General features: G+C 36.0%; 1 protein-coding gene across 7 annotated transcripts in view; it reads left to right on the forward strand.

Moving 5' to 3' along the window:
• Positions 1-19,785, forward strand: part of NIPBL (NIPBL cohesin loading factor) — a 152,786-nt gene that overhangs the window by 63,827 nt on the left and 69,174 nt on the right. For 5 of the 7 annotated variants that reach the window (XM_080372099.1, XM_080372098.1, XM_080372097.1 and 2 more), the window contains 2 exons: positions 3,513-3,606; positions 13,142-13,774. In XM_080372099.1, the coding sequence (XP_080228225.1) occupies positions 3,513-3,606; positions 13,142-13,774 (727 nt within the window). The remainder of the gene's footprint in view (positions 1-3,512; positions 3,607-13,141; positions 13,775-19,785) is intronic. The other 2 variants (XM_080372100.1, XM_080372104.1) reach the window with 1 other exon arrangement.

Genomic DNA, 19,785 nt, shown 5'->3' on the forward strand with positions numbered 1-19,785 from the left:
ACTTGACATATTTGAATAGCCTGGTGGGTAACACAGCAGTGTTGTCAAAGGCAAGAATTCCTATGGACTTTTTCTCTTATTGGTCTGTTATGTACTTTTATGTCATGGTTTCTTAAGTTTTCCCTTAGTAACACTATTTCATGTGTGTAAAATTCCTTCTGAAAGATTCCTTGAATCTAAAGGAAGAAAACCCCAACTTTATCCCACATTTTTTTGAACCAGATTAGTTTTCTTCTTAATGAGCATGTCATCCTATGGATGAAGGTTGTTGGGATTCTTTACAAGTTTGACACACAGCTCTCTTAAAGGGAGAGCTGTTCCAGGGCGTGAGAGAGAGTGAGTGCAGGAGTGTACACCTTACAACCTTACAACAACCATTGGTGACTGGTTTTATTAGTCTTTCTTTTTATAAATGCAAGAATTATGCTGATTAAGAATGTTAACTAAGTAGTAGTATCTCAAACTACTGTTGTAGTGAAGGAATCTTGCCATTATACAGTTGTCAGATGTTTCTCTCAGTCTCTGATTCAGCAATGCTAATTCTTCAAAATAGGAAGCTGTTCTTGGCATTAAACATATATATCCCCCAACTATGTTCAAGGTAGGCCATCAGGATAATTTTGGTTTTAAGACAGTATTTTTGGAAAACTTTATTATTAGGATAATCAATTTCATAATTTTAAACAGAAAGTATTTAAAAATATTCATATCTAAATTTGTGATCCAAGCAATGCAACCACATCCTAGTTCATCAAAACTTAGAAATGAAACTTTCAAAACAGACAATGAAAACATAAAGCATACCCTCATTGATTGGTTTAATTTGAGAAATAGTGAATGTAGAAAGTACTAAATGTTGTAAACTTGCACTTCTGTCCCTTTGTGCATATTGTTAACATAGCATGTGTTACATTTATTTTATTTGTAATTATACCTTTAAATGCTGATTTTAGTAGCAGTAGCTATGATGCAGAAAACAGTTTGAAGAACTGGAACTAAAGTTTTGCATCTACGTATGAATAATAAGCTTCATCATAATCATAATGTTGCAGCTTTTTCAAAAGCCATGTGACCTTTGGCAAAGATAGTTAAAAATGAGGATTATTAAATAATAAAACTCAAAAACTTCATTTTTTATTCTTAGTGTTAGGATTTTTATTGCTTTAAAAAATGTGAATAGTTACAGGATATTGTGATTTTGTGATATATGATTCTACAAAATCAGCAGGTACACCTTTAAAGGCTCACTACACATGCAGTCAGTGACGATTGGTAGGTTTGAGAGCTTTCCTGGAATGTAAGTTTGTGCTTACATATCACCATTTGATGAAGCACTGAACTAGGAGACTATAAATGAGCACTTCTGAAAGTTTGTCATCTATGGTAGGAATGGCATATGTACCTGTAGGTAGTCTGTTCAGTTAATTCAATAGAAGTTGCCTTTGCCTATTCCCTTGGTAGTCATAGGCAGAGGACCACTCCTGCCCTAATAAAACATATATACTAATAAGTTACTAAGCTGTTTGTTCAATTTTTTTGTTTTGTTGTGTTTTTTTTTTTTTTTTTAAGATTTATTACCAATTAAAGATAAGTCAGGTTTGAAAAAAATCAGCTCCATAATTTCAGTGTGGTGGATAAATGAGTAACTCATCAGGAAATTAATTCACTTTGACTTACAATAAAAACATGTAAGTTTAAGATATAGTTCTTTCTTTTGCAATGAATCTGAATATTAGATTTCTTTGCACACAAGGCTGTCCTTGCATAAGGCAACAACTTTTGCAAGCACTGTTGCAAGAATAAGCGTAGTTAATAGCATGGCATGAGTTTCAGATGCATTGTGCTGTGGGAGGTGAAAAAAACAATGAATAGAACTGTTTTCTAAGTGTCCGTGGATCATTAAAGTGATGGAATCTGGTTTCTCATGGATTTATGTTCTTTGACTTGTAAGCACCTTCAGTGCATAAATGTTATACTCTTTTTTTCCCTTTCCCTAAGCAATGTCAACTATGCCCTCACAAGATGTAATGTGTACGCTGTCTAATCTATGCCTATGCACATGGAAATTTGCTGTTTGGCCATTGTCAGAGGGAGCGCCTACTTGCCCGTCAATGCAGGCTCTATTTCCTTGAAATCGTTTGACTTTCTAACTTACTACTGGCTGCTGATTTTTTTTTTCCATACAGACATGTAAACTGTAATTACAGTTGAGCCTTCTAACGTTTTTTTAAGTGGGTTGAAACTGGTCAAAAGGATAAAAGGTATTTATCAGGCAGATAATTCAGGTTTGAATAAATAAAAAGTTATATATAAGATCTGTCCCTATTCAGATACCTCAAGAGGAGCCACCTTAGAATATTAGCTACTGTAATAACCAATTTAATTAGGAAACAGATTAAGTAACCTTAGAACTTCTTTGGAGACTTCCTTTGTATGACTTTACTCTTTAAAAAAGAATGACTTCTTGCAGTTTTTTCATAATTATAGAAATTGTTTTTTCATAGATATAGGGATTGTTAGTTTTTTCTTTCCCAAAGCATTCCTATAGGTGTCCTATAAAAAACTGTGGTAAAGATGGGAAGTACTGTTCTATAGAAGTTTAGACCTAGTTAGAGCATTGAGTGAATGAGTATACTTGTGACCAGCAGAGGGGTCCATGATAGCAGTAAAAAACTTGTCAAACATTAAAGGAGAATTTGAATAGTGGGTTTCGTAAAGGTGGAGTATGGACATAATTACATTGTGATTAGTATTAAATTATGATGAAGTTTTTCAGAATTTATGAATTCCATTGACGCAGGTTATTCCATGCAAAACTGAGAAGACAGAACTTTTTTGCCATGTTGGGGAAGTACTTCATATTGCCATTGAGTTCTTTCCTATCTAACTGTTCAGACAGACAAATAACAAGTTAAAAATCACTCCAGTTATGTTTTACATGAGACTGTCTCCGTGGCTGCTATGCAAGTGCTGGAGTTTTTGTTCAGTCCTGGTGTGTGTATGCTGGGGGATTTAAATACAAAGTGTTAATTTGTTTAGCTCGGACAGTAAGATGGCATTCTAGATAAGCTTTAAGTGTAGGTTAAGTGAAAAAAATGGCGATTGTTTGAAAAAATCTACATTTTGTGCTCAGTTTCTTTCAGGTGATACTATATAGAGATCATGTATCTGCTTCTCAGTTCTACTATGAATGCTTGTAACGAAAACATTCTAAATGGAATCTTAGCATAAACCAAATGTGCTTAGCTAGAAAACATGTGCATAGATTTATTTTTGTGTTCATGTTCTGGTTATAGATTCTTCTTTGGGCTGATTGTGCTTTAGAATATTGCCTATACAGTCATCTAATGGCAGTCTAAATTACAAAGATTTTTATGTAAATAAGTATTTTTCTAATATTTGTTGTATGCTTTTTTGTCCAGTCCATTTTATCAGTATATGCACTAGTTTCAGTCTTTATTTTATGAAGTGTTCATGTTCATAATGTTAATTTTTTATCATTGTCACTGTAGGATGGCGATCCCTCAATAAGGAATGCTGCATCTTTTTCCTTGAGGTCACCACAGTCAGTCTGCTCTCCAGCTGGAAGTGATGGAACCCTTAAAGGTAGTCTACTAGTCATATCTATTGATGTTTTTTTTCCAAATTTTAAAGAACAGGAACCCAAAAGATGTATTTAGTTATTCCTCCTGACTTCTGTACTCAAATAGTACTAGAGAGCGTATCACGTTCTGGATACAAAATAGTTTCAGCCCTGATCCAGAAGCAGTTTCTGAAGGTCCAAAAACTGACTAATCATCCTTCAAAACAAAGCACAAATTCATGGAGGACAGAAGGATTTAAAATCCTTTCCAGTATGAGGATTAAATTCTTTATAAGAACGGTTTCAGTTGCTCTACATAAGAAGTGGTTTAAAGGCAGCATTACGAGTATTGAACTCTCAACTAGCACAAAAGTGTTTTAATGCAACATTTGTCCTAGTTGCAAACATGAAATTTTAAAAACATGAAATTAAAAGTAGTTCAGTGAATGCGATACATGTAGCATAAAGGAAGCCTGAAAGGAAAGAATAGGGTGAACTGTCAGTCACTTGAGAGGGAACAGGAAAAATAACTGCTCCAAATAATTCTTTATGCTAAGATCTGGAATACCTTCTGCTGTTTTTAATATTATCCCTAAGAAGCAACAATTGAGACTTAGTAAGGTAGGGGTTTGGGCGTATTATTGCTAATTTTCTTTTTCAGTGCTTATGTATTTATTTGGCAATAGTAGGATGATGCAAAAGTGCTTTCTGCTTTTTAGTTGTGAAACAAAATCAGGTCTTTTCTGAATGGTCAGGTATAGGTGGAGAGGGAGTACAGGTGATGCGGGACATTCCAGAGAAGGTGAAGGTGTTGGCCTTGTGCAGCCTGGGTAAGAGGTATCTTTGACAAGGGTGGACCTTAGAACAGCCTTCCCATGCATATCAGGAGATTATCAGGAAGGCTTGAGTCGGTCTTTTCAGTATTGTGGAGGAAGGATCACATACAGTGGGCTAAAACTGAAATGGTAGGTTCTAAATAGGTCTAAGGAAAAACATCTGAGCATTGGAAAAGGTTGCCTATATAAGCTGTGCATTTTCTGTCCTTGGAGGTTTTTTTTCGAGATCTGGCTGGGTAAAGCCCTGCATAATGTGGCCTTGCTCACCCTGCTTTGAGCATGAGGATGGACTAAAGACCTCCTCAAGTCCCTTCTTAATTATCCTACGGTCCTGTGACTGCTAAATGGTCTCTGTGGTTCATCTTCTGTAGGTATCTACTGTGTTAAACAGTGATAGAAAAAATGTGGCTGAAGTGGCAGGTGAGAAGTACGTGTACAGCATGCCAGCAGCATCAGTATTTCAGGAGGTCTTGTGTTAAAGGACTTATTGTAAGACTTGTGTAAATGGCGAAAACTGAATGTGGTTGTGTTTGTTGAGCTTATCAGTTTAACAGCATTGCGAATCTAAGCTACTTCTGCTCAGATACGTGATTACCACTCAGCTAGAATATTTGAATATTTTTTGGTTAAAGTTGCTGCTGTTTCAATTGGCTGTCTCAGAACCCCATTTTGAAGGGATACCTTTTCAGATTATTTCTGAAAACAATCTAATTGTACACTTCAGATTGTAGTGTTTCATCACTAGAGGGGCTGAAACAGTGCAGGAGGAGCTTTTTGATTTATTTACCTGTGTTAGCTTTACTTTTCCCATTGATAAAGCACACAACTGAAATACTGTTACTAGTGGTGCTACCATTTCTCCTTCTTAAAGAGATTAGTAAACCCTGATTGAGAGAACTAGTTCTTGATGCTGCAAGAATCTTGCCAGACATTTATTTCGTCTAATCTCGTAATTTAGAAATGTATGGAAAGAGGTGTGGATAATTACAGTGTTACTTAAAGTGTGGGATCCCTGACAGTGAGTTCTTGGCTTATGATTTGGAGTGAAAGTTGTGCTGGAATTTTCCAGTCGTGAACAAACGGAAAGTATCTATGCTGAGCTTTTTGTTGCTACTCTCATTAGCCCTTGAAAGTTTGCGGACAGGTCACAAAATTTGATAAAGAAAATAAGCAAAATACTTAGTTGTTTGTTCAGGAGGACAAAAAGAATGGCACTAGACATCGTCGGTCCAGAGAGACACCTCAGGAAGGAGGTTACAATATCTAAGCTTTCTTGTGTAACATAGAAACTTGAGGCAGCTACTGAAGGCATGGGTACAGACCGAATTTCTGTAGTTTTTGCATGGAAGTAGCAAGGACTTCTGGAGACTTGGAGAATGTTATTGGACAGTCTTGAGTTACTTCAAGACTGAATGTAGCTGTCTGACAGAATCTGAATGAGAAAGAAGTTTTGTTTGCAAGTCAGGCAAATATTTGAGAGATGTCAGAAGTTATATTCATTATTTTGGTTCCTTATTCAGTTAATTCAGTGGAGTAAAACTGTGTGTTACAGAAATCTTTGCTTCGTTTCTGCTTCAGTAAAGGTACCAGAGTAGCTCAAGTTTTATGCAGAAGTTGTAGGCTGGTCTTTATCCCTTATTTTTTATGTAAATTTTATATTTGTAACTGTGCAAACAGAGTAATGGTTCTGCTTTCATGCTATCATCTGTTATGTGTACTTTCTTTAAAAATTCATTTATGTGAATTCCTCTATGAAGAATTAACATAGAGTATTTTCCTTTTGTTGATCTCGTAAAATACTCTGTGGTTCCCATTATCTAGGATTGGTTACTCATCAAAATCTTTTATCCATTTGTTCTGCTTTCCCACTGCTCTGGAACCTCAGAAAAGTTTGGGTTTTTTTTAAAGACAACTTCTAATGATCTGTGTAAAGGAAAGTCTTCCTCAACATTTTTAGTCCATTGCTTTGCAAAAAGAAGAGTTCATATCATTTGCAGTCCTGTTTCCATATAGTTTCCTAAACTCCTGGAAAAACATCTGTATGGACTAGCAACAACCCTTATGAAACTATATAATTTTGCATTCTTTTCCAGAAATAATTTGTATTCCACGCAGAAATTGTTAATGGGTGTTTGATTATTTTCTGACTAATTTGGAAAGATTACTTCTATTTTCTTAGGGATTTGTAAGAGTTATCCCTCTACACTTGGTCTCTGAATGTATAGTGGGTGGCAAGAAGAATTGGGAATCTTCTCAAATCTGTAGTACAGACTTTCGTGCTCTTAAAGGTACTTACCTTTAAGAAAAATATTGTCTTACCCTCTGTCTTTCAAAAGGAAGGTGGAAGAAATTTAATCAAAGATTTTTTTCTGACAGGGCCAAAATAAACTTTAATTCTTGTTTCTTCCTTCAAGTCTTAACTTTTTACACAAGGATGCTTCTGAATACTGCAGTTCTAAGCTAGAACAGCCAAAGCTGAGTTTTTCATAAGCCATTTGAAGCTCTCAAGAAAGCGATGGGACTTTTCCCTGAAAACTAATGAAAGAATATGTGGACAGTGAATATGTGTCCCTAAAAACCTCCCAAACGTATGTTCTTCTTTATCTCATATGCTGTCTCTTTAAACTTGAATTTTAAATTAGGTTAAGCTCTTTGAAACAAATGTCAAAATTGTCTGTTAATCAAAATAAGTAATATTTCCTTTGCATCTAGTACAAAACTTAGGGAGGATTCCCAGGGGAAGATTCTGTGATTTTAGAAAATACAGCAGGAAAGGACTTGGAGGGCTTCCCATCAGAAGATGGGATTCAGCTCTCATGTTGAATAATGTGTATCAGTATCACTCCCAATAACTTCCAACAGTATCACTCCCAATAATTTAAAAAAAAAAACCAGCTTGGGGTTTTTTTTGTTAAAATGTCAGTAATGGAGCTTCATCACTCTTGCCATACAACCTGTTCAGATTCTTAGTGCTAGAAAGCTTTTCACGTAATGCTGAGCCTGAATCATTTTTGTTGCAGTTAGAAGTGACACTTCTTGACTTCTTTCCAATAGACAAGAAAAACAATTTACATACTTTTTTTTTTTTTTTTTTTTTTTGTGGTCATTTAGATATCAAAGAGCATTATCATGTCTTGCACTAATCTAATCTTCCACAGGCTGACCAGCACAGTTTCTTTCATCTTTACATAAGTCAATCATAATTTCTCAACTTCCACTTGTCTTTGATGTTTTTATCTGAATCCTAATTGTTCTGCATTTGTCTTGATGTTGCACTGTCCTACGTTGTAGATACAACTCTATTTGAAGACTTAGAAGGATGAGTAGTCAGAGAAGTACTGTAGACAGCTTTGCATGATACTGCTGTTGTATACGAGAGTATAGCTGCTCTTTGTTGATAACTTAGATGTATACTGCAAGTTGTTTTAAACATATTGCTGTCTGTCCATAGAGCTTATCTATCTTCATCTTGTGTTGTTATAATTTCTCTTTCTCAGATGAATAAAAGATTTGTGCTTCTTCTCACTGAAGTTCTTTTGTTTCAAAAAGTTAATCAAATTAGTCATGAAGATTATGATTTTTGATTCTGTTTTTAAAAGCAGTTGTGGGCCTCTCTCTCAGAGACTTAACACCAAAAACTGTTGTGATGTTTAGATTAATAAAATACTCTCTAATGCTGTTACATGAGAAGTTATTAATGACAAGTACTTGAAACTACTGTTCTTAAGACAGTGCTCTGGAAAGCTGCACTTGTTCACCTATGTGTTTATGAACAGTTTTGCAGTAGGGTATACTGAAAACTTACAGTGTTTTTGTCTAGATCATACTTCCTCAGCTTGTTAGTGAAATTGTTATGAGAAGCTATATAGAAAGCCATGCTAAAGTCCAGATACGGCATTCGGTTCTCTTCAATCCACAAGACCTGCTGTTTTGTGGAATAAAATTATTTTGATTTGATGATATTTATTCTTAACAAACTCACTTTGGAATACTACCTTTTTATTATCTCAGTCCTTATAAAGAAATTGTTCTTTGAGTATGTATTTAAATCATACAGACGATGTGTAATACTCTGGGCTGTCCTTTGCCATCCTTTTGAAGGGACTGTTTTTCCCTTTTTGAGTCTGCTGGAGGTACAGATTCTCAAGATGATTATTAACAATTCTGACATTGGTTTAACCAGAGTTCCATGCTGCATTTGTCTGATCCCATTTTCATGAAACTAATCCATTTATGTGGAAGTGATAAATAGGATCATATTAAAACAGGGGTCCTCAAACTACAGCCCGCGGGCCGGATACAGCCCCCAGGGTTCTCAATCCACCCCTGGTATTTACAGACCCCCCCGCCCCACCCCCGCCGGGGGTTGTGGAGGGGAACCAAGCAGCCGCAGATGGCTGCCTGCCACTTCATCCATGAGCCGGCCCCTGTTTAAAACGTTTGAGGAGTCCTGTATTACAAAATGAAACGCTTCTATTTACATTTTGTAACTGCAGTCTTTTAAATTGTTTGGCAGTAGTGTATTCCTCAGGTTCTGTTATATGCAGGTTCTTAGCATTTCCAACAGACAAAAATCAGTATGAATGGAGTATGGATGCTCTGGTTCTCTTCTTCTCCAGCTTCTATTTTTAGGAACTTATTTACAGTATAGTTACTTAGATGTGAAATCTAATAATCCACACGTAGCACATATGCATTCCTTACAGCCTGTCTTTCTAAAGACTTTTCTAGTAAAAGGTCTGGAATGCTGTGTCCAGGTTTGTACAGTAATTTGGTACCCACTTAAATAATGTTCCTGGAGTCTCGAGGATTACTTTGCTCTGGATTTAAAAAGGTATGGCACTCCTGAGCTTTCTCTCCAATGTGTTATGAACCAAGTATTAGACATTAGTCTTCATTTGTTCACTATCAGGTTTTTTCCAGCTTTCATGCATATAGAATGATACCTCTGGCAAAAGAGAATGTAGGATAGTGAAAGACTCTCTGTCAACATCTGGGAACCTTTACCTGCCAGGGTGTTAAAGGAATATGGAGATACTGTTTTGAGCGACTCTTTGGAAGTTGTTATTGTACAAGTGGAAAGCTAATAATTCTTTAAAATTCTGTAAGATGTCTAAATCTGAAGTTCCTGGTAACCTTAATAGCTGTTGTTTAACCATGTGGATCACAACAGAGAGCATGATCAGTGTTGGTGCATCAGCTTTGAAAGGCAAGTGGCCTTTTCTCTGAAAATGCTAAGAGATGATCCGAGAAAGTAACATGAATACTTAAATAAGATGCAAGTACTGTGGCGCACTTAGAAAGTGTGCAGACAAAACCATAACATGGGCATGCCAGTGGTGTGTGCAGTCTCCTGGACAGAAGCTAATTCTTTGCAGCCCAAGTTACTGATGCACAGTGAGCAAGTGAAGTCATTCCAGGGCTAAACAAACAAAAAATGTGTTTGAAATTTTACATTTTTAAGAAGGCTAAGTCATTGTCAGTGCAGTGCATTTTATAGTTGCTTGCACTATAAAGGATTTGAGAAGAAATCAGTCACGAGTCGTAGAAAAAAAGTGGTTTAAAATGGCTACAGCCTTTGATAAAACTTCTCCCATACTCAGTGCCATCTACCACTAGGAACTGGTACAGAAACCAGTTAATATAAAGAACCAGTCCCGGGATTGTCATGTGTGGTCAGGATGGCTGTTACTGGAAGACCGTGGAGGTATTGTTGGTGGGTGTATTTGTTCTCTGTAGAGGCCTTATTTTGTATTGATGTTACCTGCTTCTTAGCTACATTCAACGTTACCTGGTTGACCATCAGTATTTGCACTTCAGTAATGATACAATGACTTCCCCAAATTGGCAGAGAATCTCTTTGTCTCACAAGTTCTACATATGCCTGCTATATAAAAGGAGATTGCATAGTTCTTTTCCTGGTATTATGGAAGATCAACTACAGAAACAGATACTTTTTTTCCTCCTGAATTACTGTACAGCCCTAGAATTAGACTCAAAAGCTGATGTATTTCTGTGTTCTCAAAGAATAATCTGAAATTCAGTTCATTCCCAAAGATCATTTCTGAAGAGCATCATATTATTTATTTGCTACATTGACAGCATTTTGTAGAACAAACCTTTTAAATCTTGGAATCTCTACTAGTTCAGCAAACAGGCTATAACTGTCTGTGTATTCTTTCCACAAAAACATTTCTTCTGTTATCAACAAGTCTTGTGTAAGAGCTTTGTTCTCAGACATACAATGGCTTAAGCCTTCTCCCATAGGAAATACTGCAAACTGACTTCAGTAGTAATAGGCACAAATCTCTCCATGTAATGGGTAATGTTTTGTCAGAACTCTAAGCATGAAACAGAATGTGATACTTGTTCAATGTGTGATACTTGTTCAAAACTGCTAATGTCTGTGGTAGAGTGAAACTGTTCCAGTTCATCTTTTTCAACTTCTTTTCACCTCAATACATAGGCATTGTAGCTTCTAGGCCTCCTTGTTGCCAGAGGCTTAACCATCATTAACCTCAGAAATATGTGAAGTTATTGCCAGAACGTGTACTCTTAAAATGCAGCTTATAGGCCTTGCTGTCAACACTTCTCAGGAATTTCCTTCAGGAGGAAGATACTTTGAAATACCTATTTGTAGTGCTGCCTAGGAGAGGAAAAACTTTACTTTTGTTTCTTCATTTACTGCTGGATTCTAAGTATGTTCAATGGAATGCATTGAAATCCTTCTGACCTCCTCAAGTCTACCCAAAGATAAAACCACCACCTTATCCGTTGCTGCAGTGTTATTTTTCGGCATGACAAATACCAAATCAGAATAATCTTGTCATATTTACATAGAAGTTTAGGACAATAGAGAATCATATCTGTGTCATCTGTTTGAAGGGTAACTGTGAAAAACAATAAAATGTTCCTTTGTTGCAATTCAGAAGTATTCGTTTAAGAGATAATTCAAGAGTAAGATATCAGTAAGATCTCTTTGAGAAGTTTTGAGCTGCCTCTAGTGTTTGTAGAAATGAAAATGCATCTTGTATTTCCTGAGTGGTAGTCATTACCATAAAAAAAATCAGTAGCTAATGATTTCTCCTGTACATTACGCTAAGACATTCTTGTAAATTAGCAAAAGAGACAGTAATTGTGTTGGTGAAAAGCAAGTGAGAGTTCTTCATAGGGTGTAGCCAGGACTTCAGTACTGGTGGTTGAGTGTGGTATCTAATTTGAGGAGGGCAAGTGGAGTAGTGGAAAGATTCTGAAAATCAGGATGAGTTAAAACAGGGCTTCCCAGCATTTATGGGCATTATTGGCAGAATATGGAGTTGTTGCTGGTGGTCAAGATGGAGTAAGATGAAACCCACTTCATATTCTGCTCTCTACATACAGAAGTTACAGGACTTACCACAGAATGTACTAGAGAGAGAAAGTAAGTATAGCAGTCTGTGCAAAAAAGTCATCAGTAAAGGCTCACCTTTCATGTGAGCCGAAGCTTTGCTAGAGGTATCCATTCTTTTTCATCTGCAGGTCAGTACATTGCTTAATGTTTCTTAGTATTTTTAAAATATCTGGTAGAAATTTAAGCTGCAGAATAAAGCTGCTTTCTTGGATAGTGGTGCTTCTTGACTGAAGCACATGGGGACCTGTATCCCAGTTAGTTTTTGATTATTCTTAGAGGTACTGACCTATGATATCCTGAAACAGAATGACTAATAATAATGTCAGTCACTGCTTTCTGAAGATCAGTGTTCTCCAGTGGAATCTGATAAATGTTTGCTTTAATGATGGGACTGACCCTATTGGTCCAGCCAATAGGCCTTTCACCCCCTTCTCCCTCCAGTATTCCTTTTTAAGCCAGAAATTATAGCTCAAATGTCTAATTGAGACAGGTTGAAAAGCTTCTGTGTTATTCAAAGCTTTTTTCTGGGCTGACAGTTACAGGGAGTTGGTTTAATTTGTATGTGATTAATTGGAGAATGTTTTTAATTAAAAATATCTTATTTTAATAATTTCTCTAGATACACTTAATGCCTGGGATAAGTACATACAGAAGTAAATATTCACACTTAAAAAAAGGGGGAGGGGGGCAGGGGGGGCTGGTAGAAAAAGCCTTTAAGACAGTAAGTGTTTTCTAGATAGTAGTGATTGGGGAATATTGGAATAAGTTTACCTAAATTAAAATAAAAACATAAATAAAAAGAAAGAAAGGAAAAAGAGTTTAACATGTATTGTCAGAATCAAAGTTAAAGAGGTTGTGTATGTTTTGAATTTTTTAAAAAAAATTTAAAATTAAAGTGTGGCTGAAACAGCTAATGCCTATACACTGATCGTGAACTCTTCATCACTGGACCTTATTAAGAATCTTTTTGATCTTTTCTTTTTCTATAGCCAACTTACTTTCATTGACCATTTTCTAATAGTTGATATTCTGAACCTGCAGGTACTATTTTTATTTATTCTTTTTTGGTGGTGGGTTTTTTTTTTTTTGTTCCATCTTTTCTGAAGTGATCACTTCTCTACCTGCAGTGGACTGCTAAAATTCCCAGGAAATTCACTGCAGCTGTCTGGATTACATCTTGATCTAGGAATGATGTGCTTCCTGCCAATCTTATTTGGACCTTTTGTGAACACAGATATATGTAGAAATACACATTAAAATTATGTAGGTTATATGTTTTTATATAAACATGAAACAACATAACTGTTCAGTTTTTCTGAATTATTATTCTAGGATCAAGACAACCTTTAATCCAACAGTCTCAGCCTCCACCTTATTCATCACCTAGAGATGTTCCCCCAGACATATTGTTAGATTCTCCAGAAAGAAAGCAAAAGAAACAAAAGAAAATGAAGTTAGGCAAGGATGAAAAAGACCAGACTGAAAAAGCTGCAATGTATGATATCATTAGTTCTCCTTCCAAGGACTCCACTAAGCTTACATTAAGACTCTCTCGTGTAAGATCTTCGGATATGGACCAGCAGGATGATATGCTTTCTGGTTTGGAAAACAGCAGTGTGTCAGAGGGTGATATTCCTTTTAATGTGCAGTACCCAGGACAGACTTCTAAAACACCCGTTACTCCACAGGATGTTAACCGCCCACTAAACGCTGCTCAGTGTTTGCCGCAGCACGAACAGACAGCTTTCCTTCAGGCACAACAAGTGCCTGTTTTACAACAGAACACTTCAGTTGCTGCAAAACAACCTCAAACTCCTGTGGTACAGACACAGCAACAGGTTTCGCAACAAGGAACTATAACGTCATATGATGAAGTAGAATTGGATGCATTGGCTGAAATTGAGCGGATAGAACGTGAATCAGCTATTGAAAGGGAGCGATTTTCAAAAGAAGTGCAAGATAAAGGTAAAAGGATTGTGTGTTTGTATACACTATATATATTATATAAATATATATATGCATATAAACCCCATATATATATATATATATATATATTTATATATATATATATACACACATAAAAACCTCCTGTCATTGTCACATAGTTCAATTCTGTTTACTCAGTGTAGGTTCTTCTGTGACGTTCATCTCCATTCCCCTCCAACAATGAACTGTAATATCTCATATATGCGTATTTGTAATATTCAGTATTCTTTATTTGGGGTCTTAATGAATGGAAAGTGAAGTTCTCCTGTTTGAGAATCCTTTTTAAGCTACTCTTTTTTTGAACCATGAGACTGAATGAAGTACAATTGACATTGTTTATAGTTCCTAAAATCCCAGCAGTACCATAAGTCAAAACTTGTAATAAATTTTGGTAGTTGAATTATTAATTAACTACCCATGTTGCCTAATTTAAGAAAATGCAGGAAAACTCTTTTATCCTATTTGTATTTGTACCCACATTTGAACATAATGTAAAGGAGGTGTTAGATTAAAATCACATCTGTTCTTTTAAGGGCAGTGTAATGATTGGGTAACTTAACACTACTATGTTGTCTCTAATGTTTGTTCAGCTGGATATTCATTACTATGTAGGTATTACAAGCTTTAGAGAACTACCATATAACTGTACGGTCTCTAGCACAGAACCAGGTGAGCCTCAGAAATGTTTTCCTTTCAGTAGAAGTACTGGTTGTCTTAACTGATTTCATTGAATCTATCCTTCTTGGGTTTTTTGTTTTGGTTTGGTTTTTCTGTTGTTAACTGGTTTGAAGGTCTTAGGCTTCAGAAGTCCCAAAAGTAGATGCAAAACCCTGATGTAAATCTTGAAGATAAAATGTATTGTATAAATAAGATAGCAATATTTTAACACAAATATTTTCCAGAAGCTTCCTCTGTATTGTGTTTAGCTTCTGAGAAAAAAAATCTTTTATAGTATAATGCTAATTTATTAGGTGCTGCTAAGAAAAATATTGTAGAGTGGAATACAATGCAAATTCTGATTTTGGAAGTTCATAGGTGAAAATGGTCAGTTTTGGACATACTTGTGTCAATGCAATTGAATTTTCATACAGTTTGGGTCTTTAACCAGCAGAAAAAGCACAATTTTTCTCCCTATTCAAAGATAATTTTTTTCCTGTTTTTAAAGATGCTGGGAAGGAGGGGGACATCAAGGAGAGAAAGAGTTCATGTGTGCATGTGTTTGTAGATGCGGTTGTTGAAATTACTAAAGGGTTTAACTTCTTAGATACTTCTTATTTGGCAACTAAATCAAATCTTTTTAGGTGACTTGTTTGTGAATATACGGAGAAAATGTGTGCTCACCTCGAGATCTTTACTGTCTAATTTTAATTTAATGAAATAGGGGTTTTGTTAATTTGCTTAAGTATCTTCTACTAATTTTAAATTTATTGATGGAGAGCTTGTGCTTTGTCTCCTAATACTTCAAAAGCCACTTTTATATCCACACGCTTCAAGTAGAATCTCTGGCACATTTTAGGTGAGAAGCATCTGGAAAAATATGTTGTATTTTTGATAGTGCACAGCAGTCTTCCAACACTTACAGCAAGATTGAAACACACTTTCTCTTTTGTTCTAGCTTTCAGGAAATGTTGAGCATTAGTTACAAAGTTTGTTTACTGTAAATACATAGCCACAGGCACGCTGTGGTTTGTTTCTTCTGAGGAAAGGAGTGATATTTATAGAATGTGATCTCTGCCCTTCACCACTGCTCAATAACCATCTTCCCAAAAAGGGATTCCAGCCTTATGCTTCCCTTCTACCTGCATCCTCTGGCAGGTCTAAGTTCTTCCTGAGTTCCTGCAGTTGCTACGAGTCGGGTGCAAGAATCACTGCCCCATATTGGGACAAATAATCACTGTTTATTCACTGGTGGTAAGTTGCCCATATGCTAGGACAGCAGTTCTTTTCACTTTGGCTGCTGAGGTTTCACCTGTGAATGAATAGTATTGAGTGGAAGGCTTTTTAGCAGTCTTGGGACAGATTTCCTGAAAAGCTGTTACCTTGGAGAAATATGGTTCTTTCTTTTTGGTAATGCTTTTGCTGTTGCTTTTAAGTTTGTAGTATGTCTACAAGTTGGTAAGACTCTGGGATTGTTACAGTTATGCTGTTGGTTTGGTTTGGCTGCAGGAGGAAGCTTCTTCCATTGTTCCTATGGGAATATGTCTGGTAGAAATATATCAAATAACTCCTAAATATGTCATTCATTTTTTGCAAAGCTGTTTACTGTATTTATGCAAAAACCTGGTGTTTGTGCATTTTAGTATGTATACTGTAACTTCAGAGCACGTTATGTTAAGGAAACAGTGTGCCTGTAGCAAGTACTTGGTCTAATTAGAACAGGAATGCATGGTGCTAGCTGATGCTTGCAATAGCAAGCATCATTCTAGAGAACTTTCTCAAGGTGCTAGCACATGCTAAAATTTGCATGAGAAAGCATCTTTGCTGCTTTTGTAATCCAGGCATGGGAATACATACTACAGTCACACTACACTTTCCGTGTAGGCACCTGTTACTGTCTTCCATAAATTACTTTAAGCAGAATTATACTCACAAGCTTTGATAGAAGATTAGGGGTCTCTTCTGTCCTTTTTTAAAAGACATGAAATCTCAATAGTACTATGCTTCATCAAAAGTTTTCAGATGCTTTCTTTTAACAGTAAGGCTTTGGTTGGATACAGCATGTTCTTTCTGAGACTTGGAACCAGTAGTATGGTGGAACTCTGTGCTCCAGAGGAGACAGATTGGCATGCGCACTCATGTGTGTGTCTGTCTTGCTGAAAATTACACAACTGCTAAGGCCTTTTTTTTTTTTTTTTTTTTTGGTTAATGCTGAGGTCCTTTTATAATGTTCGGTACAGGTGGGAAATGGGGATTGGAGCCCTAGGTAATTAAAATACTTTCTGTAGTAAGTCATTAATTCTAACAAAACTATTAAAACGTTCAGCTTCCACCAAACAAAGTCTCTCAAAGTGGGAGACAGTCTCTGTTTCAGAGGAGGAGCTAATACAGTTTGTCTTCTTTGAAAAGCAGCGTATCTTTCAGCAACCTGATTGTCATGCTTTTACTTTCTGAAAAAGGAATTCTGAGTGCAAAAGTCACTAATGCAAAGTCTGTCATATTAGACCTAAAGTATGTCAGGTATGCATAAGGAGTGGTTTACAATATAGACCTTTTACCTCATATATGAGTGCTTTTCAGAGCTCTGTTTCTATAATACTGTTCTTTTGGTCTCTTTGGATCTTGGATCCAGTGGATTATATGGTCTTTTCATCATGATAGAGAGGTGTGAAGTTTGAGAGTTGTGTTTCGTCCTTGTCCTCTATGTGGAAGGAGTCCATCTTATCTTCCTGCCTCCCACCAAGGAAGTCTCTCTGTATTTGCAAGTAATTTATATCTGTTAATGAGAGGAATAGTTGGAGATTTTGGACATCAAGGCACTTGGCATCAAAAGTTACATTCTAATACATCAATTATGTTTAATAGCCTCAGAACAAGTAAATGAATCCATGGAACATGACATTCAAGCCTTCAGTTCCCATTGTCCCCCCTCACAATGACCTCTATACCCTTATCAGATACAAGATGTCAACCAATACCAGATCATATCTTCTCTTTTGAAAGGATCTATGGTATTACAGATAGATCCAGCTATTATTTATCATGACTCACATTATCTGAGTTGGAAAAAAAATTATTCGGAAGAGCCGATACAGAAAGTGATTATCTTTACCCACAGCAATCACCAAGTGAACCATCCTCTGTTTAGGTGCATTATGATATTTTCATGATGAAATTTCTTTAGAAATGTAATCACGCACAATTTCTTCTCTTCTAATCGCCATCAATAGTCAGATTTCCTGTACTGCTTGGTGCTGCTGAATACTTTTGAAAGAAGTAGATGTGTATGCTCTGAACTTGTTTTGTTCACTTAACTGGGGTTGTGCTTTGTTCACATTCTTAAGTTGACTAGTCCAAGAAAGTACAGGAAATCCTAGTGAGTATTAGAAAATTATATCCCAGGAACTTCTGTTCTTCTCAGGAATCTTTTTCCTTTCTTGGGAGGCGGGTGATGCTGAGGGAGAAATTTCACTCTGGTAACCACAGCCCTTCGCGTTAACTCATGCTTTCCAGATACAAGCTGTCCAGATACAGGAGGGTTATTTTTCTTTGTAGTCAAGTAGAGTTCAAAGCTAGTTGGTCACCTACAGTCTAAACCTTTCCTAGCAGGTTTTAGACCTGCTACTGAATTAATTTTCAGGTTCAAGATTAATACCTTAAGATCTTTCATGCTTTTCTGAAAAAAAACAAATACTGTGAATAAAAAATATGTTTAAGATACTAATGTTAAACACAGCTCTGGCTCTTCTAGGAAGGGGGATAAGGAAGATTACCTTAAAAATTACTTGGGGAGAAAAAAAAAACCCAAACCCAAAAAGTAACTTATCTTTTTTCAGAGACTTTTTCAAATTGCTTCAGTTTTTTATTTTACTCAGATTTGCTAAATTTTAATTTGAGCTCTTTCATACATAGTATTGTCTGTTAGACTTTAGGCTACTTCAAAGACACTTTTATATACTGCAGCTCTTTTAAAAACAGATTAAGAGATTAAGGAGTTCTACCTTTACTTCTAAAAGGCACTGTTCTCTGGGGTTTGAGAAGAGTAATGAAATCATTAATCACTAACCATTTCATTGGGAGGCTATTTTTTTTTTAAACTTAAAAGCATTATAAGCATTTTTTAAATGAGGTAAAACTGCTCGTATCTGTCGTTTTTTTCCCCTATATATTTTATCTCTGAGGATCCATTTTACCCACTTCTTTGGAATCTTACTGTGGATTCTTTGAATTAGGAAGAAGTGAAGCTGTAATAACTTTATTTCCAATAATTGGATCAGTTAGGGGGCATTTGGATGCCTGCTGTGGGCCCTTCTTTTTTTAGTTCGTTCCAAGCCCATAGCAGCAGAGACACACATCCCAAGAGTGTGAATCTGCCGGAGCAAAACTCTCAAAACTACAGTTATAGGTAAGTAACCTTTTTCTCTTACCTTTTAAGTTCTTACCCAGCTCCTTTCCCTTTCTCCCCATTACCCATCTCCCTGCGAAAGTTCCCTCAAGAGGAAACTAATAGAAGAATACTATTAAGAGTGAATAGTTTGCTGACTTCTAATTTTATGTAGCCAATTAATTAAATGACAGAATATGTGATTATAACTAGCATATTAGCATTCTTTTCTAAGAATGTGTTATAGGGGTTTTATTTCCTTAAAAATGGAGGTACAGGTATAGTTATTAGTAATCTTGCAGAAGATTACAGTCACTAATACCAGAAGATGAAACAAGATAGTGTAAAATATAAATGATTGTGTTTCTATGCAGTAGAACAATGTGAGAATTAGGTATTTTGTGTTTTGTGTATACAAGCTTTCATTAGGTCTGCATTTTGTAGTGTGATGTAACAGATGAAACTGGTATTTCATATAGCTTTCCCAAGAAAAAGCAGCTTTGCAACCTCCAGTTTTGTATAGATGAGAGATGTGTGTGTGTGTGTGTTCAGAGGTGTTTTAAGATAAGGGGAAGAAATTCCTCTATCTTGAGAAATTGCAATGACATGTTGCAATGTTTCCACCTATCTAGAAAAAATTACTTTCTTTTATAAATTTTTTAAAGAATGAAATACTAATTGAATGAAAAACATGTTTAAAATAAGAGGCATATTGTTTTAATGGCATTTACTATATTTTTGGTGCTATTGTGTACAATGAACTCAAATTATCCCATTTGTCCCAGGTTGTGCTATATGTAGAGTAGCACAGAAACCTGCTCATGTTAGCAGGTGTGGAAAATAACTAAAACATAGCAATTTGGTAAGAAGTCTAATTTTTTTTAATCTGTAGATTAGGATTAGAAAATGAAATACAACTTGCAAGTAGCATATGCCCTTGATTGTACTT

The sequence above is a fragment of the Falco punctatus genome (assembly GCF_963210335.1).
Source record: "Falco punctatus genome assembly, chromosome: Z".
NCBI classification, from domain to species: Eukaryota; Metazoa; Chordata; class Aves; order Falconiformes; family Falconidae; genus Falco; species Falco punctatus.